Source organism: Fonsecaea multimorphosa, assembly GCF_000836435.1.
Source record: "Fonsecaea multimorphosa CBS 102226 unplaced genomic scaffold supercont1.12, whole genome shotgun sequence".
Taxonomy (NCBI): Eukaryota; Fungi; Ascomycota; class Eurotiomycetes; order Chaetothyriales; family Herpotrichiellaceae; genus Fonsecaea; species Fonsecaea multimorphosa.
In genome coordinates, this window is record NW_015971646.1 from 454,176 (window position 1) to 475,767 (window position 21,592).

General features: G+C 51.2%; 10 protein-coding genes across 10 annotated transcripts; 5 read left to right on the plus strand and 5 right to left on the minus strand.

Annotated features, from left to right (window-relative positions):
- Positions 1–809: 809 nt before the first annotated feature.
- Z520_06525 (uncharacterized protein) lies at positions 810–2,272 on the minus strand (the record flags this gene model as incomplete). Its single annotated transcript, XM_016777025.1, has 3 exons — positions 810–1,297; positions 1,350–1,691; positions 1,765–2,272. 3 exons carry the CDS (start codon positions 2,270–2,272, stop codon positions 810–812), a joined length of 1,338 nt encoding a protein of 445 aa, XP_016631870.1.
- A 522-nt stretch (positions 2,273–2,794) lies between these two features.
- Z520_06526 (uncharacterized protein) lies at positions 2,795–4,459 on the plus strand (the record flags this gene model as incomplete). Its single annotated transcript, XM_016777026.1, has 1 exon — positions 2,795–4,459. The coding sequence occupies one exon, from the start codon at positions 2,795–2,797 to the stop codon at positions 4,457–4,459; it is 1,665 nt and encodes a 554-aa protein (XP_016631871.1).
- A 596-nt stretch (positions 4,460–5,055) lies between these two features.
- On the plus strand, positions 5,056–6,675 carry Z520_06527 (uncharacterized protein; the record flags this gene model as incomplete). Its single annotated transcript, XM_016777027.1, has 1 exon — positions 5,056–6,675. The coding sequence occupies one exon, from the start codon at positions 5,056–5,058 to the stop codon at positions 6,673–6,675; it is 1,620 nt and encodes a 539-aa protein (XP_016631872.1).
- Positions 6,676–7,143: 468 nt separating this feature from the next.
- Positions 7,144–8,055, plus strand: Z520_06528 (uncharacterized protein; the record flags this gene model as incomplete). The annotated part of the gene is made up of 3 exons (XM_016777028.1): positions 7,144–7,192; positions 7,258–7,571; positions 7,624–8,055. 3 exons carry the CDS (start codon positions 7,144–7,146, stop codon positions 8,053–8,055), a joined length of 795 nt encoding a protein of 264 aa, XP_016631873.1.
- A 282-nt stretch (positions 8,056–8,337) lies between these two features.
- On the minus strand, positions 8,338–9,308 carry Z520_06529 (uncharacterized protein; the record flags this gene model as incomplete). The annotated part of the gene is made up of 3 exons (XM_016777029.1): positions 8,338–8,739; positions 8,811–9,145; positions 9,251–9,308. 3 exons carry the CDS (start codon positions 9,306–9,308, stop codon positions 8,338–8,340), a joined length of 795 nt encoding a protein of 264 aa, XP_016631874.1.
- A 494-nt stretch (positions 9,309–9,802) lies between these two features.
- On the minus strand, positions 9,803–11,903 carry Z520_06530 (uncharacterized protein; the record flags this gene model as incomplete). Its single annotated transcript, XM_016777030.1, has 8 exons — positions 9,803–9,994; positions 10,059–10,339; positions 10,389–10,605; positions 10,674–10,927; positions 11,011–11,093; positions 11,171–11,527; positions 11,584–11,637; positions 11,815–11,903. The coding sequence occupies 8 exons, from the start codon at positions 11,901–11,903 to the stop codon at positions 9,803–9,805; spliced, it is 1,527 nt and encodes a 508-aa protein (XP_016631875.1).
- Positions 11,904–12,908: 1,005 nt separating this feature from the next.
- Positions 12,909–13,802, minus strand: Z520_06531 (uncharacterized protein; the record flags this gene model as incomplete). Its single annotated transcript, XM_016777031.1, has 2 exons — positions 12,909–13,250; positions 13,308–13,802. 2 exons carry the CDS (start codon positions 13,800–13,802, stop codon positions 12,909–12,911), a joined length of 837 nt encoding a protein of 278 aa, XP_016631876.1.
- Positions 13,803–14,433: 631 nt separating this feature from the next.
- On the plus strand, positions 14,434–16,082 carry Z520_06532 (uncharacterized protein; the record flags this gene model as incomplete). Its single annotated transcript, XM_016777032.1, has 4 exons — positions 14,434–14,523; positions 14,578–15,101; positions 15,235–15,411; positions 15,467–16,082. The coding sequence occupies 4 exons, from the start codon at positions 14,434–14,436 to the stop codon at positions 16,080–16,082; spliced, it is 1,407 nt and encodes a 468-aa protein (XP_016631877.1).
- A 407-nt stretch (positions 16,083–16,489) lies between these two features.
- Z520_06533 (uncharacterized protein) lies at positions 16,490–18,272 on the minus strand (the record flags this gene model as incomplete). The annotated part of the gene is made up of 2 exons (XM_016777033.1): positions 16,490–17,638; positions 17,709–18,272. 2 exons carry the CDS (start codon positions 18,270–18,272, stop codon positions 16,490–16,492), a joined length of 1,713 nt encoding a protein of 570 aa, XP_016631878.1.
- A 628-nt stretch (positions 18,273–18,900) lies between these two features.
- Positions 18,901–20,951, plus strand: Z520_06534 (uncharacterized protein; the record flags this gene model as incomplete). Its single annotated transcript, XM_016777034.1, has 7 exons — positions 18,901–19,117; positions 19,169–19,469; positions 19,523–19,615; positions 19,670–19,720; positions 19,767–19,913; positions 19,963–20,357; positions 20,419–20,951. The coding sequence occupies 7 exons, from the start codon at positions 18,901–18,903 to the stop codon at positions 20,949–20,951; spliced, it is 1,737 nt and encodes a 578-aa protein (XP_016631879.1).
- Positions 20,952–21,592: the final 641 nt, after the last annotated feature.

Below are 21,592 nucleotides of genomic sequence, written 5' to 3' on the forward strand. Positions count from 1 at the left end.
GACGTCCCCAATCGGCTTTGCAATAAGCCTCGTAGCAGCGGACTATTGCAAGGACACGGAACTTGTAGCCGTCATCGTAGCCATACAACGTCCTTTCTGACTACCTAGGCGCACTACCGAAGCTGAAGGACACGATTGCTTACGTTGCCTCGGGGTCGCTCAGCCTTGTGACAAAGTGATGCCTTAACTCCGTTACCCCACACGGGCATGACGCTTGTTCGGAGTTACGGTGCTCAGTACTGTATTCGGCTCTTGGCCAAAGACCCACGGTTGAACCCGTCAACAACGTCCGAGCCAATAGTATCGAAGTGGCCTTGGGGTAGGTACCTAGGTACTATGGTCACACTCGCCTGTTTCTCCGTGGCCCGAGCCTTGGTGGGTCGCGCTGGTTGTGGCATGCTCAGGGCTCGGCTGCATGGCTTGACCGGAATTCCTAAGATTGGTGTGCAACATTGATCTTGAGGGCGGAGAGCTTTTACACTTTTGTTAGGGATGCACGTTTAGAATGCCTGTGCAAGATCTCTAGTGATGGTGCTGAACGATCTTGATCCGTCGTAACGACACGCCGATCAAGCTCTTCCAAAAAAAATTTTTCCCTTCTAATTGGGATAACCAACCCAGAGCTCGCCGAAGCCTTGGTGACACTTGACTGCTCTCCATCTATCAGAATGCCTCCGCCGAGACCCATGCTGGAGCTGGACGGAGTTGCACTTGCAGATACAAGTAGAGATTCGGCATTGATTGTCTTTACACCTTGTCGAGTTATGCGCGGAAAGCTCTCTGGCATTGGGTTCCTCTTGGTCATCTATCTACAGCTTACCCGATGCGCGAGCTCTAGTCTTTTCCAGGGCCATCGCCTGTCGTATCACCAAGTCGGTCAAGATCTCATCACTGCCGCCCCCGACGACCATGACTCTGACGTCCCTGGAAATCTGCTCCACTCGACCTCCTACACCACCCCTCGAATATCCCAATCCTCCGAGGATCTGCTGCGCTTCGCGAACGCAAAGTTCGAGTGCCCGGGCACTGTGGACCTTGATTCGCGCAAAGTCACCCCCCATGGTCGTGTCCAGAGCACCAGGAACAACACTGGCGTGGTACAGCAGAGTTTCCAACTGCGCCTGAATTGACTCGATCAGCATCGACATGTTCCCCAACTTGAAGCGAATTATTTGGTTCGATAAAAGAGGCTTGCCAAAGGTTTCACGACGTCGGGCGTAAGAGTATGCGTCCTCAAAGCAGAGACGCGACAACCTCAAGGATTGCACTGCAATCACAAAGCGCTCGTGATTGAAGTCTTTCAGGAAAGTCAGCGTAACCAAATTTTGCCCAAAACAAGGAAGACTAACTGGAAAGGACCATGCGAAATCCTTTTCCCAAACCCTCGGAGCCTCCGAGGAGATTTTCTCTCGGCACCTTAACGTCGTCCAACTCGACGAATGTGCTACCGCTGGCTGAAACCCCAGAGTTATGAAGGCGTCGACAGGTCACTCCCTCTGCTGCGAGAGAGATTATCAGGGCCGAAAGATCTCCAGTTCCTCTGGCTGCTTCACACCCGGTTCGAACAGCAGCGACCATGTAGTCACACCACAGGCCGTTGGTAATCCATTTCTTGAAGCCGTTGACGATGAAAAATTGGCCATCATCACTCAAAGTGGCGGTGGTCTTGATGCCCGACACGTCACTACCCGCTGCGGTGAAAAAAGGTTACAATATTGCTCCTCAACAGACCACCGTCCGACATCGCGAGAGGGACAGACTTACCGTCAGGTTCCGTAATGCCCAAGCACGCTCTCAAGTGACCGCGCAAGAATTTCGGGAGCAATCGGTCTTTTTGTTCCTTTGTGCCAAAATTGATGATCGGCGGAACCCCGATGGTGTTCCCGCCGTTCAGGGCCCATAGAGCTCCCATATAGCCCACTCTGGATAGCTCGTCGTGCATGATGAAGTCGTGAAATAGGTCCCATTTGTGGGCAGGAATACCCATAGGCAATGTCTGCGCTTCGTATTGTCCGAATGCACCAAGATACTCAGCCGCCACAGGGTAGATCGAAGCTGCAACAAAGCCCAGTCGGGCATGACGTTCGAAAACCTCCTTTGGCACACCCCCCGCTGCTTCCCACTCTTCAGCATATGGGATCAGGTTTTCTTCCACATACTGCCGGATATATTGTCGTAATTGCCGGTGGCTTTCGTTGTAGAAAGGAGAGGTATTGGGAGACTGGTACCAGGCTGGTTCGGCGTACGGGATTGTAGAACCAAAGCGCTCCATCTTTTGGGAAGACTCTTTTTTGGTTTTTGCAAAGACCAGCCAGTTGCGATCAAGTGAATAAGCGGATCTCCTTTCTCGGTGGGTATTTAATATTCTCGCTGAACAGAGATAGGGATCCAAAATTCCGTACAAATATTTATCTCGGGCATGGCTCCCCTGCTACACTTAAAATTCAAAAGTTCGCCCTCGGCCGTGAAGACAAAGGTTTTGCTACAGAGGCTTGCAGACGCGCCTTTCGGAGATTAGGTAGGTCTTGATATGGTGGGCCCCGAATCGAACGGAAGGGATTGAAGTCGGAAGCATCAGTATCATTACCCCAAGTCTCACATGGGTGCCCATAAATGCATCGCACTTGCGAGGTACATGATTGAACCGAGGCTTGTGTTGATCTTTGCAGTGGTTATGTCTGCAACTATGAGATATGGAGACTATGGGGCCTACTGGGCGCTCAATCTCTAAATAGCAGTAAAGAGGCACCCTCACTGCCACCTCGTCCAAGTCAGACTCTCCACGTCTCCAGCAATGGCGCCCCGTCCCCTCACCGGAAGCTATGCACCTCTCACGGCAGAGGGGAATCTATCATTGTCGCAATTCATGACACAATTCAATCCTGACAATGTCGCCTCTGACAAGGTCGTCCACGTGGATACAATCATGAACAAGGCCATAACCTACGGAGCCCTACGAGAAGAAGCCGCCAAGTGTGCTTGGGGTTTGAAAAACTTAGGCTTGCAGAAGGGGAAGCTGGTCCTAGCCATCGCGCCAAACTCGACAGATTTCGTTCTGCTCGCACACGCAACATGGTGGGCAGGGGCATGCTTCTCGCCAGTCAATCCTTCATCGACCGGCAAAGAACTTGCCCACTTTCTGAACCTCACAAAGCCTGCCATTGTCGCAGTATATCCCGCCTGCCTGGCGGCTCTCCGAGAAGCCATAAAGTTGACTAGAATGACGCCAACCATCATTACTCTGATCTCAAGATCAGGGGCCTTACCGCTTTTCCCGGACGACATTGCTGGACGTACCAGAGATGAAGTGGCTGCCGTCTACAGCCTCACCAGTGATAGGCTGAGTGCCAGAACAACTGCAGCTGTGGTCTGCTTCTCATCGGGTACCACTGGAAAGGTCAAAGGTGTGCAATTGTCACACTATAACCTCATTTCCAATGTTTTACAGATGAGATGCTCTCTCCCGAGTCTAGCGAATTCCTCGCAGCGTGAGGTCTTCTTCGCACCGTATTGCCACATCTACGGCATGTCATGTGTCGTGGTGCAGGCCATGTGGCTAGGTGCCTTTGCCTGCGCCATACACGCATTCAATCTCGATGTGTTTTGCGCAAAAATGGCAGAATTCAGAGCCACCTGGGCGCACGTTGTGCCTCCGGTTGCTGTCATGTTGGCAGCATCTGACATACCCATGAAGTATGATCTGTCTGCCCTGCAACGTATCGTGGTGGCTGCGGCACCTACAAAGAAGTCCCTTCAGACTCAGCTCAAAGCCCGATTTTCGCAGTCAGTGAAGGTCTTGCAAGGTTACGGACTCACGGAATGCTCGCCAAGTGTCCTCCATCAGCACGAATCCGACGAGGACGATATCGGGACAGTCGGGAAAGTCTTATCGGGTACACAAGTTCGACTGGTCGACCCTGTCTCGAAGGAAGACGTTGCACCTGGGCAAGAAGGGGAACTTTGGGTGCAGGGGCCGCAGGTGATGATGGGCTATTTAGGTGATTCCGAAGCTACGGCCGGAACATTTTCAGGTGGCTGGTTAAGAACTGGTGATATCATGAGAGTCGACGACAAGGGGAACTTCTGGGTCGTTGATCGCTTGAAGGAGCTAATCAAATATAAAGGGTTCCAGGTCGCCCCGTCTGAGCTCGAGGATATATTGATCTCGCACCCAAAGGTATCAGATGCAGCCGTCTCGTCCATGTACGACGATGCGCAGGCAACCGAGCTTCCCTGTGCCTACGTTGTTTTGAAGCCAGATGTGATTGCCGGGGAAGCCTCCAACTTGAAAGCAGCGCTGCAAGAGATTCGGCAATGGGTTGACGGGCAAGTCGCGGGTTACAAGAAACTTCGAGGAGGTGTCTTCCATGTCTCGGAACTGCCCAAGACAGCGAGCGGGAAGATACTGCGGAGGTTGTTGCCGCCAAAACTGCAGCAATCTAGACAGGCTAGACTATAGCTATTCATTAATGATTTAGAATTCGAGAACGAGTCCAACGGGGCCATTGGGAGATCGCTTGTGTGGTAGGCAAATGTCATGGCCGGTCTGTCCGTCAAAGTCGGAGTAGCAATAGCAGGGGGCCTGGAATATTGAAGCGAAGCAGAGACACGGAACCAATCTATCTCATCCATTGGGTTGCCACATGTGAGGTACCGTCGCAGCTCACCTTCGAGATTGACTTCGGTAATTTTGGTATTTGAGAGCTTGTACCGTTCGTACCATCTTTCACTGCCTGTTCCAAGCACTTCTGTAGTCCCTTTTTTGAGCAGGTGAGGTGATTATCACAAGAAAGGGTTCGCTGAGCTTGACTCCATCATGTCTGGGTGGAGGGTTCCGACGAGACAAGGACACCTTCGGGGCGCCAGCAGGCCCATAACCCCAGAGCGATGCATCTCCGGGACTTTGGGAAGCGACCCCAAACTTTATTTGACCCCATCACTAGAAGTTGAAGGTTGATACATCTCGGGCATCCCATATGAAATCAGCTCGGCTCTCTGGACTTCTACAGGAGTCATACGCACCAGCCTCGTTTTTCACATCATAGACCACCAACCATGGCGAATGACAGCTACGATGTGGTTGTGGTGGGTGCAGGCTTTGCCGGAATCTACCAATTGTACAAACTTCTGGAATTGGGCTTTTCCGTGAAGCTGATTGAGAAGGGAAGTGGCCCAGGAGGAACGTGGTACTGGAATCGATATCCTGGCGCCATGAGTGACACGGAATCATTCGTCTATCGCTATTCCTGGGATGTGGAAGACCTTAAAGAATACCCGTGGTCCCGGTCATACCTGCGCCAACAAGATGTTCTTGCTTATCTAGAGCATGTGGTTGAACGATACAACCTTGGAAAGTACATGCAGTTCAATACGGAGCTATTGGGAGCGGACTATGACTCCGTCAAGAACGTCTGGAAGGTCGAGACCGACAAGGGCCATTTCACCTCTCGCTACTTGATCACTGCTCTTGGCCTCCTTTCTCGTCCAAACTGGCCAAACATACCAAAAATGCAAGATTACAGGGGTCTCAAATATCATACAGCGGAGTTTCCCAAGGAATACGACCTGAAGAATAAGAAAGTCGGCGTCATTGGCTGTGGCTCGACCGGAATCCAGCTCGTCACAACGATTGCGAAGGACGTGCAACATTTGACTTGCTTCATAAGACGTCCTCAATACAGCGTGCCTGCTGCCGACCGAGCGGTGACGAAAGAGGAACGCGACCAACTCAACGAGAACTACGAAAACATCTGGGACCAAGTCAAATCAAGCTTCACCGGCATGGGATTTGAAGAAAGCAAGATCTCGGCCCTGAGTGTCTCGGACGAAGAGCGGCAAAGAATATATCAAGCAGCCTGGGAGAGGGGAAATGGTCTACACTTCATGTTTGGGACGTTCAACGATCTCGCAGTCAACGAAGCTGCAAACAGAACCGCTTGCGACTTTATCCGCAACAAAATCGACTCGATTGTGAAAGACCCCGAGAAGGCACGGAAATTGAAGCCTACGGAGCTCTTTGCACGCCGTCCCTTATGTGATACTGGATATTACGAGACATTCAATCGCGACAATGTCGACATTGTGGATCTCAAAGCCACCCCGTTGGAGGAGTTCACAGCTACAGGGCTCAAGACCTCTGATGGAGTCAATCACGAGCTCGACATCGTGATCTGTGCTACTGGTTTCGACGCTGTTGATGGCAGTTATAAAAGACTGCGTATCAGAGGCCGAGACGGCAAGAGCTTGAATGATCACTGGGGAACTGAGCCCTGCTCATACTTGGGCTGTTCCATTCCTGGCTTCCCAAATTTCTTCATGGTCAATGGGCCAAAGTCGGTCTTCTCTAACATCCCTCCTGCTGTCGAAGCTCATGTAGAATTCATCTCAAACCTGATAGCACATGCGGAGGAGCGTCGCCGCAATACAATCAATGGGAGCTCCGGCGAACGGCGAGTGGAGGTGGAGGCTACGGAGAAAGCTGAGGACGATTGGGATCAAGTTTGCGACCAGGTCAGCACCACCAACTTATTCAGGCAAACCGACTCCTGGATATTCGGGACAAACGTCGAGGGAAAGAAGAAGTCGGTTCTCTTCTTCTTAGGTGGACTAGCTGCGTTCAGACAGCACCTTCACGAGGTGGCGGAAGCTGGGTACAAGGGATTCAAGCCATTTTGACAATAAGTTTATGGTTGAAGGAGCTATATACATATACATATATATCTAGATTGAATGTCATGCTGACAGACTATACTAATTTGGTGTACGTCTTGTTGAGGCACTCAATTTACCCTGGAGAAACTGGCTCTCGCTGATGATTAACGTGCCTCTTTCCTAAGCCTACCATGGAACGAGTCATGGCACATTGTGCAAAGTAGATTAGACAAGGAGGGATTGAAACCCCAACTCCATCGGCCCCTGGAGGGCTACGTAACCTCGCCCGCAGCCTTGAACCATCCACGAATCGGGGCCTTAATGTACCCCAGCTTCAACTCGGCCGAAGTCGAAAACTTTGAGGCTAAGAGTGGAACGGCTGGGGAGGCTCCCCGCTTCCTGAACACTTATACTTCGATGCAAAACCCCAAGTCCCAGTTCTCTGTGCTGAGATTTGCGATATTCTGGCAGGCAAATACCTAAGCGGCTATCATGGGTGTCCTTCAAGGCGGTATTCTCACTGTAACCGGTGCAGCCTCTGGTACGTACTGGACTGCACTACTCATCAATCAAACCCTGCTCCACTGACGGCTGACCACTGAACAGGTATGGGCCGTGAGGTTGCATTGGCCTTTGCACGAGAAGGAGCACGCGGCTTGGTCATAGGAGATCTGGCACAGGAGGGACTTGCGGAAACAAAAAAAATGGTGACGGAGAAGTGGCCCGCGGTTGAGGTCGTTGCATCAAGCCTCGACGTTTCTGACGAGGCCAGCGTCAAAGCCTTTGTCGATTTAGCGGTCTCCAAGTTTGGCAGCATTGATTACTCAGTCCATGCTGCCGGTGTCGCACCACAGATGCTTACTGTCATGGATTCTCAGAGTGATGCTCTACAGAAATGCATCGCGGTGAATTATAAGGGTGTAAGTGTCCCAGAAGGTATATTCAAAGGCTGAGTTTGATATCTAAGCACAGGTTTTCCTTTGCTGCCGTGCCATTATTGCGCAGATGCTCAAACAATCACCAATGCAAGGCCTCCAGGTCTGTGGGAGCATTATCAACATTACATCGCTTGCAGGGCACGGCGGGGCTTTCCAAAATCTCCCATCCTATACTGGGTCGAAGGCGGCGCCTGAGGCTTTGACACGAGTGCTCGCCCAAGACTTTGGACCCGAAAAAATCCGTGTCAATTCGATAGCACCAGGTTTTACCTTGACCCCGATGTTAAAGAAACATGCGAAACTAGAAGATATGGAATACGTGGCGAACGTTACTCCCATGCGGAGGCTAGCCAACCCGGAGGATATTGCCAACGCTTGTGTGCTGATGTCTTCGTCCTTGGCCGGCTTCATCACCGGACAGTCGTTGGCAGTCGATGGAGGGCTATCACTGGAACATTACTGTTAGTTCAGGTTCACCAAGTACAGTGGCCTGGCCAGCCCCGGTTGTGATGCATGGCAATGTCGCCTACAAAGATAACTTAGTATGCTGTCCGCATTACGACGTGTGTGACTCTAAAGGAGGCCCATATGGATGAAGGCTGAGGTTTCTCTGATAGCACAAGAAACATACGTAATTGGACCGTCATTCGTGTATATGATCCTGGCTTTGTAATATGTGACCCAGAAGCTGAGAATGTTACATCCCACTCTGTCAGGCCCAAAGAAGGCCCGAGCTTATGAGAGTCCATTAGACATGTCGGAGGAGCCACCCGCCATCTATAGCGACGCATTGACCTGTGATACCAGAGGCCATAGCGCCAGAAAAGTAGAGAATCGCCCCAATGACCTCTTCGATCCCCGTCAGCCGAGCCGTTGGAACCTTCTTGGTCTCTGCACTTGCGAGGACAGGGTCTGTTTCGCTCACAGTCTCAAGCACTCCTGGGCATACGGCATTGACACGAATTCCCAGAGGTGCACAGTCTAGAGCGGCAGACCTGGTAAATCCCACCACGCCATGCTGGCTGGAAGCTTCCATCGTGGCGCGTGGGGTCGTGGCCAATCCCAATGCTGTCGAGACATTGACAATGCTTGCGTGAGCCGGCTTTTGGCTGGCCATCTGCCTGGCCTGATACTGTTGGTAAAAGAATACCTATCAAGCCTCGTCAGGTAGCGAATGTGGGATGGAAAGAGAAGGAAACAAAGAGGATCAGACTTGAGTACCTTCACCATAGTATTTGCCACGTAGGAATCGAACTCGGCCACGCTGGTTTCGAGCACGTTCTTGCGCTCAACACTCTGACAGGCAATGTTGACGGCAAAATCGATGCCTCCAAAGGCCTTTACGCACTCTTCTACGGTGGCGGAGATTGCACCTTCATCGTGAGCAGACCTCAAGACTCCGTATCGGCATTTGGATTTGCTTTTAGATATGGAAAACGCCTGGTCGACTTTTTCCGCCAGCTTGATGAGCTCGCTTTCGTTTTGCGTGACGTCCGTCAGGAATATAGCCGACGCACCCTCGGAGGCGAATGCTAGGGCGAGCCTTTCCCCCAAGTCTGCCACCAGTCAGTCATCAGGTAAGCACCTCTATCTGTTGAAAGCTGGGCTGCGAGTGACGTATTGGAGACATTATGATTGGACAGATTAGCAAGACTGCGTACCGGAGAGCGCGCCAGTGATCATGACTGTTCCATATAACTCGTGTTTGGAGGAGGCCATATTGAATCTGCAAGGAGACTTGTGAGAATGTTGCGAATGAAGACCATCTCCGCCGACGGACTTGAGGCTTTCTTATGCGTAGTGTTTACCAGGCACTCCGGGCAAGCTACAAGAGTTTCACTCGGGAACCCCCACAAACCCCAACTGTTGGAGGGGTCATCAACTCCGCTAGTTAGTCTCAACGGTGTTGCCTGCTCCGAGGGTCGGGCGAGATTCAGGTTCCGACTCAGTCCAGTGTGTGGATAGAACGGAACATCTCTACACGAGATCTTATTGTACCCTTACGGAAGAGTATTAAAAGACAGCTTCGATTTTTTTTTCTTAAGGCACATGAAAATACAAGACTATGATTGTGAAAAGGACCTCCATCACCTCCAGTTCGCCGCCGATGGCGAAGCTACACTCCTTACCAAGACATATCCTCAAGTGTTAATGCCGAAGATTCAGTGGCGAAGCCTTGGAAATTCGCTCTGACCAGGCGCAGGATTTCCTCCCTAAACCTCATCCACAGATTCGTAGTGTCTTGGGGTCGTTAGTATCGGTGGCTGGGCTAGACTCTCGTAGTTTACTGACCGCTTTTCTTCCGTCGACAAAGCCCCCTTGTCATCTTGGGATTCCTCGTTCAATTCGACAACGACAACCTCACCAAATTTCTTGTTGATTTCCTCGAGACTTAGACCCTTTGTCTGTGAAGTCGGAGTCAGTTCTGTGTCAAGGCTCATGAAGTTGCTGCGCTCAATTGACGCTTACCTCAGGACACATGACAAGGAAAATGAGGAAAAAGAATACGTTGCAGGAGATGAACACGAGGTCGAACTTCCAGCCGATCTTACTCAATGCAATCGGAGCCGTTTGAGTGAAGCATACAGTTATTCCCATGCCGACGAAGAGAGCGATACTCAAACCCAAAGATCGAATTTTTGTTGGAAGGACTTCGGCCGCATATGCGTACGGGGTGGAGAGATAGGTCGTGCCGAAAACAAAAATGAAGATCATGACCATGGCGACACCTGCGTTTCCCCATGCTATTCCTGCTGTCAACTTGTACGCCACCGCCGTCGAGAAGGTACTTTTACTCACCATTTGCACCGGTGGCCGCAAATCTGTCTGAAAAGGCGGCAAACATAGCCAGCAAGACCGTCATAACTCCGAGACCGGTCAAGAAGAGAAGCTTACGGCCGAACCAATCGATTGTAGAGATGTTGAGAATTCCACCTGCCAGGAGACAAATCTGGAATACAATTGCCATGGCAAGCGTCTTTCTCGAGCTAAAGCCAAGACCCCCATAGAACACGGACTGTAGCCTTCATTAGCAGATTCGGCCGAGGGGGCTGAAATATCAGCTCAAGAGGCAGAAATACCCACTTGGAAAACTTGGACGGTTGTTGCACCACTTGTCTGGGTGGAAGTCATGGCACAAATGGCCAAAAATGTTCGTTTGAGCTCGCTTTTGTTCGTCAAGAGGTGAAACCATGGCTCTTTCCTGTATTCTTCCATTTCAAGCGCCAGTTGAGCACTAATCTGAAGATACTCCCGTTCCCAGAACATGTGGTCTGAATTGTCATCATGCAGACGTTGAAGAACGACCTTGGCCTCTTCGTTGCGCCCTTTCATAATCACTGTCTGTTGTCAGAATTGCACACTATGGAAAGAAGCGGCTGGACCCAGTACTCCCCAGGTCCAGGCTGAGAAGGTCACTCACGCCATCGAGGGGAGAACGGAAGGAAAAACACTCCGGATATCATCGCCACCGCAGGTACGATCTGAATCGCAATTGGGACGCGCCTAGCGGACCAAAACAGATGAGCGGTCAAGGAAACCCTTGTGACAGCTTGTTGATCCCAAAAGGCTAGCTGACTTACCATTGTACACTCAAGTTTGTAGCAAAGTTGCCCGCAAAGCCCACGAGCGATGCAAGAAGACCAGCTACGCAGAGTGCCATGTTCTGAAAAGCGACCATGCGACCGCGAACGGCCGGTGGCGCAATCTCTGACTGGTAAATTGAAACTGTAGTGAGCATTATGCCCGAAGAGACTCCCGCTAGAACACGCCCAGCGAAGAAGAGCCCAATTTCACGTGCGGCGACCTGGAAAATGGCTCCAATGAGACCCAGGGTCCCGCCAAAGAGGAGTGTATATTTTCTGCTGTAGGTGTCTGCGAGAAAACGGACCACGAGCAGCCCAACAATGACGCCACCATAGTAGCTGGATCCTATGGCCCTTTTTGCCGTTAGAATACTCATATCTTTTACACCACTTTGTCACCACCAACTTACCCGGCAACTTTTGCAGTGGGAGTGAAATATTCATTGAACCCCGGTTGTGCAAGACTGTGCTCAATCAAGTCAGCGACTCCAGCTTTTTCAGAATACCTACCTAGATCTCTCCTGCCTGCCTGTACAGTAGGAAATACAATATACTAGGCCTCTGAGGAGGAGGAAGGTTTTGCTTTCGCTCTCTTCCTCCAGCGTCTTGCAATAAAAGGTCAGGGATGGCTGGAGACTCACGTTGATGCTATGATGGCACTGTCGTAGCCATAGAGGCAGCTGCCTGCTGACGCGATGATGGCGCACTTCCAATTGTAAAATCGGCCCATTTTGAGACAGTAGTCGTTCAAACTGGCGTGATTGTTGCGTATAACAGAACCTAGAGAAGTGTGGGGGACGTGGGATAGTGTCGCAATACGGGTCTGGGCCACCCGGACAGATTTATAGCTGGAAGACACATGTAGATGCTGGGGCAGCTACGTGAACACTCCTTACCCGTCGATGGGGTAGCTTCGGACACATTTTCAAGCCTTATTTGCTCCCTCGGTAGCGGCAAAGTTCCAGAGTCATGCCATCTATTATATTTGCGACCAACTCCTCTAGCATGCCGTCCAAGGATCAAACGACCTTCTGGATCCAAGGTCAACCAAGTTTTCCTATTCAAAATGATACAATAACTCAAGGACACGGTCACAGAACCAACTATGAGCGATCTCGAAACTGGGGCGCCATGATCAGGAACATACGCCCGAACATCCAGACGACATGAAAGAGGACGGCGACTAGCTAGTCGATGTACTCCACTATTTCCCTTCCTCCGATCTTCCTAGTATAGCCTGACAAATTGGCTAGTCAGCCGTAGCCACTAACCCTAAGACGTACCTCCCACGAGGAGCCCATATCTCCCCAGACCCGAGATTGCCAACCCCAACCCCCACCCTCGGCCCCGGACGAAACCACTCACGCGATGGACTGTTTCTGGTTTGCCACTGGAGACTTGCGTTGACTCGCTTTTCATCTAGTCTCGCGATGGCTGGAGGGAATTGTGAACCCGCTTGTTTGCAATCCTTTGCTAGGAAATGTTAGTGACAAGTTTCTGCCGCATGGTTATCTTACGGATTCAAATCTTCTATCAAGGACGGACTACTACGCTGGTACGCCCTTGTCCTGGGGGATCCGTTCAAGAAATGGTGAAGTGCCTTGAAAACCAGAAACCGCTATGAATTGAACAAAGAGTGTGGACGTTCATTTTCCCGAGGGTTTCTGGATTTTGTGCACAGAGAAAAATATTCAACCTTTCCTGTGTGTCTTTGTTGACGAAGCTTGGAAAATCTTCATACACTTTTAACCGCAGCATTTCCCAGGATGCCCCCTCGCTTCCAAGATTCTGCCGTCGAGTCTTCATCCATCCATTGCTGATGCTTGGAATGAAAATCAGGTCTGGCTCTATTGTACATGCCACCGGCGTCTACCTCCATGGCAGCCCCGGATGCGTCTGTGTCCAAAAAGTGCTCAAAACAAGCCATGTGGTTGGCCATCGGTGTAATGATGTCGGCCCGAAACGACGGAATTGCTTGGTGCGTGATGCCCGTGTCTGTCAGTCCTGGGCAAATGGCATTGATCTGTATATTTTCCTCCGCAAGTGATTTGGCGATCGAACGAACCAGATAAATACACTAGAATGGTCAGAGAGACAGCAGCGACAACGAATTAGAAACCTTTTCAAAACTTACACCGGCTTTTGCAGCCGCATAGATCGGCCCCGTAGGCAATCCATAGATGCCAGCCTGCGAAGCTGTCACCACGATCTTTCCACCCTTTCCTCCGTTCTGTCGCATGTAGAACAGTGCTAGATTGACGCTGTAAATGACTGCTTTGAGGTCCACGTCCAGAACGAGCGTGCTTGGCTTCTTTGGTGAGTCCCCCGTTATGGTCAATAAGGGAACTTGCTCGGGCAACCCTGCATTCGCAGCAACAAAGTCAATCCTGCCCCATTTCTGGACTGCGCTTTCGAACGTTCTGCACTGGGAGTCCCAGTCCGAGACATCACACTTTGAGAACAGGGTCTCCGGCCCCAAGGCATTCGACTGTAGCTTGCCCAACTTCTCATTCACATCAGCCATGACGACGCGCCAGCCGCGGGACACGAGAAGCTTGGAAAGGTTGAGTCCAATCCCGGAGGCGGCGCCTGTAACAATTGCTACGGGTTTCTCGGTAGTTGAAGCCATTCTGCGATCGGATTTCAAGGTGAGAAAATTAGATGCAAGTCCAGCGGCACAAGAGTCTAATGTATTCCTCAATCGATGTTTATCTTGCAGGTTGGAGACCCGAGGCTTAGGAGTTTATAAGAAAGTTCACGGCAATTTGGGGTAATTGCTGTTGTCTACCTCCGAAGACCAGGTGGGCTGGCGCCGCTCACAAGGTGCGCATCACCTGTTGCCCTAACCCTATTGGGAAGGTTAGCCGATCCGACCTGTATTAGGCAGGTTAGGCGAGTGATACTGCGGCACTTATTGCCACCTAGTCTCTCCACCTTCAATAGTTGCTAGTTAGTCAATCAATCAATTCAGTTGGTTATACAGACACCTTACCCCAGCTCTTGTATGAGGATGTACATTACCTGGAGAGACTGGGATGTTACCGAGTGCCATCAAGAGCCTCACTGGATGATTTTCTCAAGGCTTACTTTCGCTACATCCATCCACATCAACCCATCTTGAATGAAGGTGATTTCTGGCGGGCCTATACCAGTCCCATGTCAACACAAACAAGGACCATCTCCATCTTTGTATTTCAAGCAATGCTGTTTGCTTCTTGCAGTGTGCGTGTCTCAAACACTGATTGGTGATCTATCTGCTAATGTCCCAGTTTGTCCCATTCTCTACAATTGATCGACTTGGCTTCAATGGCTTTCACCATGCTCGTGCCACATTCTACCGTCGAGCCAAGGTAAGAGAAACCCACTGCGTTTCTTTGCGTAGACGGCTAAAAGTGGTTTTACAGGCGCTCTTCCATGTCGACTCCTACAGAGATGCGTTGTCTAGTGCTCAGGGCGCTCTGCTGCTGACCCACTACGTATCTTCTTCTGATCCGAAAGTGAACACTTACTGGTTAAGCAACGCCATATATCTAGCTAGATTAGTCAATGTGCATCGACACGACAGTCTCAACAAAACTTCTGTCCAAAGATGGGGTCAATTGGAGAGGCTCTGGTGTTGTTGCTTGCTTCGAGACCGACTTCTGGGACTCGGACTACATAGGTCCATGCAGATTGATGCCGAGGACGCCCTTCTTTCTGGAATCGAGGACAGAGTTCTTCGTACCAAAGCAGAAGAGTCAATTGTGCACAACTCGACGACCAAGCTAGCGTTGACAAAGTCATTCTCCGCACTATGCAGTCTAGCGGCGCTGTTAAGACGAACCCTGGGGACCTTATCACTCGGTCCTGCATATTCAGGTCACGGAGAGATGAAAATGACTACTGATGAAATCCAGGCTTATTCAGACCTCCTCGAACAGTGGTTCACGTAAGCCAAAGTCAGCTGCTGCAGCCATGATTCTACAGACACAGCCGTCATCTTACATAACAATGTTATGTACATCTACTATTAGTAAGTGGCTTCAATTCATTATCAGTACAAGTCTAACTTCAATGCATAGTTCGGCTAAAGTGGCACTTTGGAATCATGCAATGTATAATTCCGTCAAGAATGGATGCCCAGTGCATTTGGACTTCTCGGAGGGTCGGAGGGCAGTCGAGACCGCAATACGCGGCATCGACGCAAGTCTGGAGCAGATTTCTGAAAATGGCATGCTATCATTCATGCCCATTGCTATGTGAGTTCCGAGAGCTGTGAGATCTTGGGGCGTTTCATTGACCAAATTATCTAAGCGTCGCACATATCGCGATTCCCTTGGTCCAACATATTATGAACATCAAGGTGCATCGACAGCAGCACGATGCCAGCACCCACAAGCGCCTGAGCGTCTATATTGCCGCCCTCAATGGCCTTAAAGAACGATATGAGGGAGTCGACCGAGTTTTGCATCATATCCGCCAGATCGTCACCTGTTTAGACGGGCAAGAAATGTCGACCTCGCTGTCTTCCGACAGCCGGTTCCTCAGCGATTCTCCGCCAGATCACAGTGATGGAGCGGGCAGTTTCACATACCTGCCCCGGCTTTTCCTGCGGGAGATGATTATCGTCCAACTGGCTTTAGCCAAAGGTCAATACCCCGAGGACCACGAACTGCCTCCACCGTTGGCCTCTCCCGCGGCAAGCGACGCTAACAGCACATGTACGTGCTCATCGAATGAGAGCTGGAATCTACCAGAGTTGGGAGATGCCTTCGAATCCCTGAGGGACGCAATGTCCCCTGCCCGTGCGCCTGAGTCCAAGCAAACAGGAAATGTCTACGGGGACTGTGGGATCATGACAGAGAAGCCGACATCGCCGGCGATTGCAGCGAGTTTCGACGATTTCCATGACCTTTTCAACGACGGATAGGCTCTAACCCCACCATTCGCCATTACCGTTCAGGGGCGAGCGACTGAGTACTTTTTGCCAAGAACGTGACCCGCCATCGGCCGGGAGCCTCCAACAAAGCTGAGAGACAAACCGAGAAGTCGAAAGTTGAGTCAAAGTGGCGAGCTCGTTTGTCGGGATACATCGCAAGATCAAAAAAGCCGTCGAAAACTCATCATGGTGTCATTGCTATTTCAGAAGATCTGATGAGAGCCACAGCCACGGGAATGGTTCAAAATCAGCATTGTCAACCGTGTTCGGGTGATGTTCTGGAAATCTGTGAATTGCTACGCTATTTAGGGGGTGAAGACCACAGTGATGATAGTCCCCTACAATCGCCAGACAAGCTTCATAGCTTCCACCTCTATGAAGAATCCACATGTCGATCTCTATAACCTAGCTTGCACAGTCTGCACCTTGGACCGTTCTCGAAGCTGCCGCCTCAAGATCTTCCCCGAGGGGTTTTTGGGGATCGCATCGACCCATTCCACCCCGGCTGTCAGCCATTTATACGGGACTGCCCTCTGCTTGACATAATCAAAAATCTCCTGCTCAGTGACTTCGGCATGTGGCTGCCGCTGCACAAACGCGCGGGGTTTTTCGTCACCGTCGGTGGTCGGGACACCGATCACGGCTACGTCAGCGACGGCCGGATGCTCCAGGATCAGCGCCTCAAGTTCGGCGGGAGCGACTTGGTTTGCTTTGACCTTGATCAGCTCTTTGATGCGATCGACGATGAAAAAGCACCCGTCGTGGTCGACGTAGGCAATGTCTCCGGTCCTCAGCCAGCGCTCGCCGTCCGGGGAAAAAGCATTCTTCGTCGCCGTGGCATTGCGCCAGTAGCCTTTCATGACATTGGGACCCCGGCACCAGAGCTCGCCAGTGTGCTCAGGGCCACGCTCGGTAATCTCACTGAAGGATTCGCGATCACTGGAGTCGGTTGTGATCCTCATGATCTTAGCCTCGCAATTGGCGTTGGGTTCGCCGACCCCGAAGGACGTCGAAGTTTTGTTTGGATCCCATCCCAGCAAGGAACAGGTCACTTCCGTCATTCCCCACCCTTGTTTCATGTTGAACCTGTTGCCGCACAACTTCTCTATCGCGCGGCAGACGTCGCTACCGAGCGGAGCGGAACCACAGCCCATGCTTTCGATACTGCTCAGGTCGGCTTTCTTTGCGGCAGGATGCTTGGTCAGAGCCACAGCGATGGGGGGTACCAGAGCTAGGTCAGTGATCTTGAATCTTTCGATGTTCGCCAACATCTCCACAAAGTCGAATTTAGGCATTATGAAGACGGGGATTTCCCGGAGGAGTGCGCCTGCAATGTAGATTGTTTGGGCCATGGCATGATAAAGAGGCAAGAAACAGAGCCATTTTGTTCGAGCATTCAGTTCAGCATAGTCCGGGCGGAGCGTGGGGATGTGGTTGTACTGAAGCGTGTTGGCGATGTAGTTGTAGTGTGTCACTTCGACCCCTTTGGGCATCCCGGTTGTGCCCGAGGAGTAGTTGAGAGCGATTGTCTTGTGGCATTTTTCTCCCTGTATACGGGTCAGCGAGGCCTTGCCTTGGGCCAAGGAAGCGCTTTTTGGTGCTAGGGCCTCAACTCACATCCAGCTCTTCCCACTGAAAACCTTGGGCCTCTTCTGCTGGCGCTATTAGAGCAGACCAGTACTTGCACCCTTTGAGATCCGGTTGACTGCCTTTGTCACTCAAGAAGACATTTTCGTTGTAGACGTATACCCGGCTTATGTCCAACCCTGCCTGTTTGGCCGCTTCAATACCGGTGTCAATGGATACATGTGAACAAAAGAGATAAGTGGCCTCCGAATCCCGCAGCTGATTTGCCAACTCTCTGGAGGTAAAGGTCGGATTTGCTCCGGTAAAGATCCCTCCCGCCATGACAATGCCCATGAACGCGACGGGCGTGGCGAGGGTATTTCCAGAGAAAACCAAGATCCGATCTCCAGGCTGGAAATTAGCGCTCTTGAGCAGACCCAGCGCAACACGCTGCGACCAAAGGCGGAATGATCTGCGAGTGAAGAACAGCTCCTCGGGCCGTGTTGCGTCGATATACGCTTTCTTGTCACTCAGATCTTTGTGAGGAGATCCAAACAAGAAAGTTGGAAAGGAGCATTGCGGCAGCGGGATGGACCAGCGAGATCTGTACGGCATCTTTTCGTGCTGAGCCCTTTTCGCTTCTTTTTGTCGTTCCTTTGATGTTTCCAACCGAGCTAGACGCTGGAATCTGGGCGGGGTCTTTCAGATTATCGAAACCTGGTTGCCCAATTCCTTGACGCGAGACAGGCCGAAAGGTCGAGTTGTTGAAGTGCCGCCAGCAGTCGAGATTAATGGGAAGGAGTATATGCGTGGTACATCCGCTTCCCTAGCTAGAGCACGCACTGTTAAAATTCTTATACTCTGTTTTCCTGTAGCTTCTTGTCCCGACAGGAATGACACCCTGTCAGCCTCCGCATTTGCAATCGCAGACTTGCCTCGGCACCGAGTCAAGGAAGGGGAAGCGGAATCGACTCTGTTCCTGCCATCGTCTTACTGGTCACGAAGGTTCCACATCAACACCATGCATTCTACCGAAAACAACCGAAAAATACCGTTGCAGCCAAGCCGCAGTCTCCAGACCCCTGGCGTATGCCTTCGTTCCAACAGTCAATGCAGAACATGTTCATTCTTTTATTTCCGGGGGCTCCCACCTGGGGTTCCCCAGATTTCGAGTCCTCCAGCCCTTCTCATACAACTTTGTTCTCTATCTTGGCTTCCGAGCACCCTCCAACAAGCCATCACCATGTCGCAACCGGTTTCAGCGACCCCTGCCCTGGAGAGCCATGCTGCCTCAAAAGAATCAATTGCGGAGCATTTTGAAGTTGAAGAAGAAAAGGATGCTGCGGACAACGTCCATGTCCACAATGACTTTGCCTACAAGGGCGACGACTCGGACGGCAAGGTTGACTGGACTCTTCGTCATTGCGTGGCTGCAGTCTCGCTGGGCATGTTATACGCGGGTTAGTTGTTTGCTTCCGTTCAGAGTCACCGTCTCACGCAGGCCATTACAGGGTCACAGATCATGCTTTATTTCGTTGGAGGATGCCTTTCCTTCATCGAAGCTGATCTAGGAGCCGAGAAAGTGGGAAGTTGGCTTCCCGTGTCGAACACATTGGCCATTACGGCTGTTGCACCATTTGTGGGATACTTGCAAGATTTGCTTGGTCGTCGCAATATCACACTGGCTGGCTCCGTTGTCATCATGGTGGGAATTGCTCTGATCGGTAGTGCCCACTCTTTCGGACAGGCTGTGACAGGAATGACCCTCTCCGGAGCGGGTGCGGGCGTCTGCGAGTTGACCGCTCTAGCTGGGTATGTTGTTCTTCATGCGGTGTTTTATTGTGCAGAGTTCTGACTGCAGTTAGGTTGTCGGACATCGTACCTGTACGTCAGCGTGGAGTTGCATTGGCACTTATGACTGCGTCAATCCTTCCATTTACGCCCTACGTTATGTATAGGTAAGCAAAGTAATGTGTCTTGTTTTGTATCAATCGACTATTGACCATTTGTAGCCAGTTACTTTCGACCTACGTAACATGGAGATGGACACAATGGATAGCTCTGTGAGTCGCCGACTGCACGATAGAACACGAGGCTAACGTAAACAAGGATCTGGAACGGCATCGTCTTCGCAGGCCTGCTGACAACATACTTCCCCAAATCACATCCTCGTCTACAAGGGATGTCCAGACGGCAGATCCTGGCACGCATTGACTATATTGGCGCGATCTTGTCCATTGTGGGCATCACCCTTTTGTAAGTGTCTCTGAGTCATGTGTTTAGTGCATGCTGTTGACCAATACAGCCTCGTTGCCCTCCAATCCGGCGGGTACACTCACCCATGGGAGAGCGGCTACGTCCTGGCACAGCTGTTGATCGGTATCTGCCTTGTGATCGCCTGGGTGATTTGGGAGTGGAAATTTGCTCCGCACCCCATGATCCCACGTGAACTCTACCAAGGACAACGAATTGTAGGACTTACGTTCCTTGTCGCTTTTATCGCGGGCTTCGATTTCTACTCCCTGATCAACTTCTTCCCGATCTCGTTCTCCACCCTTTGGAGCCCGGATCCCGTTCAAGTTGGTTTGAAAGGCCTGGGCTACGGTATCTCCACTACGGCAGGCGCGGTCTTTTGGAATGCACTGCTGTCGACGAAGATACCTGCAAAATATATTCTCATGATCTCTTCAACCATGATGAGTAAGTTGGCTTAGATCCACTCTCACAAATACTACCTACTGAGTCTGACATTCTCTACTAGCTGCTTTCATCGGCGGACTCGTCGCGACGACACCAGAAACACCAAAGCTAGCAGTCGCCCTCGGAACAATCGCTAGCTTCGGAGTCGGCGGCATCCTGGTCCCCGCTGCCACCGTTGCTCTGATCGTTGTCCCGGACTCTTTGCTCGCAACCACGGCGGCCTTGTCGTTGTCCATCCGTACCGTTGGCGGCTCGATCGGGTTCACGATCTACTACAATATTTTCGTGAACAAGCTCAACAAACAGCTACCAGAGAACGTCGCCAAGTACGCCATCCAAGCAGGCTTACCGGCGTCAAAGGCCAAGGACTTTGTCACCACATTTCTCACCGCCCCGGCAAACATCACACGAGCGCCTGGGTACTCCCCGCAGGCCCTGGCTGGTGCTGAGCTGGGGACCAGGTGGGCTTATGCCGAGTCTCTGAAGTGGGTGTGGGTCACTAGTATCCCATTTGGCGTCTTGGCCATCATCACCTGCTTCTTCATCCCGAGCATCAGGAAGTACCAGACGAACAGAGTTGCTGTCGCGTTGTAAGTGACAGGCTGTTGGCCGAGGTGTCATTGCGAGTCTCCGGACTTGGTAATCTACGTCGGAAAAGTTCTGAAGGATTGCTCGCGGGAACCCTTCTCTGGAGTGGGAGTCTTCTGCTGTCTTCGCCTTTTAAAGTCCTACGATAAGTCCCCAGATGTCCAGATTGTACCTCAGACCTCGTGTTCAAGTGAATTACAAATGCACAAAAATGCTCATGGACGACGTAGAAGAAGTTTTTTCTCGGGAAGGTACTATTCCCATCTCGCTTGAGGACGTAACTATGTTGGCAGAAGTGAGCAACAGGACGAGCAGGTCCAACGATAATGCACTTTTCTGTTTGGCCACAACTCCCATAGACGCCCAGGATTGGCTGGCTACGGGGTTTTCTTGGGTTGAGCATGAGGCCTGGATATCTGAGGCGTATCTCCTTCAACTACCCTACGGCCTACGTGGGCCGTTAAGAGCTGGTTAGCCTTGATGCTTTCCCAGTTATACGGGTGGCCGCAAAGAGGATATTAAAACCGAGAAAGCTATTGCGATCATTAAGAAACTTCGTTCTTCTCGTCAATATCGGCGTTATATAGGTTGCTGTTTCATTGTTTGGTCCACAGCATGTATATCCCATGACTCAAGCTGCCAATGGA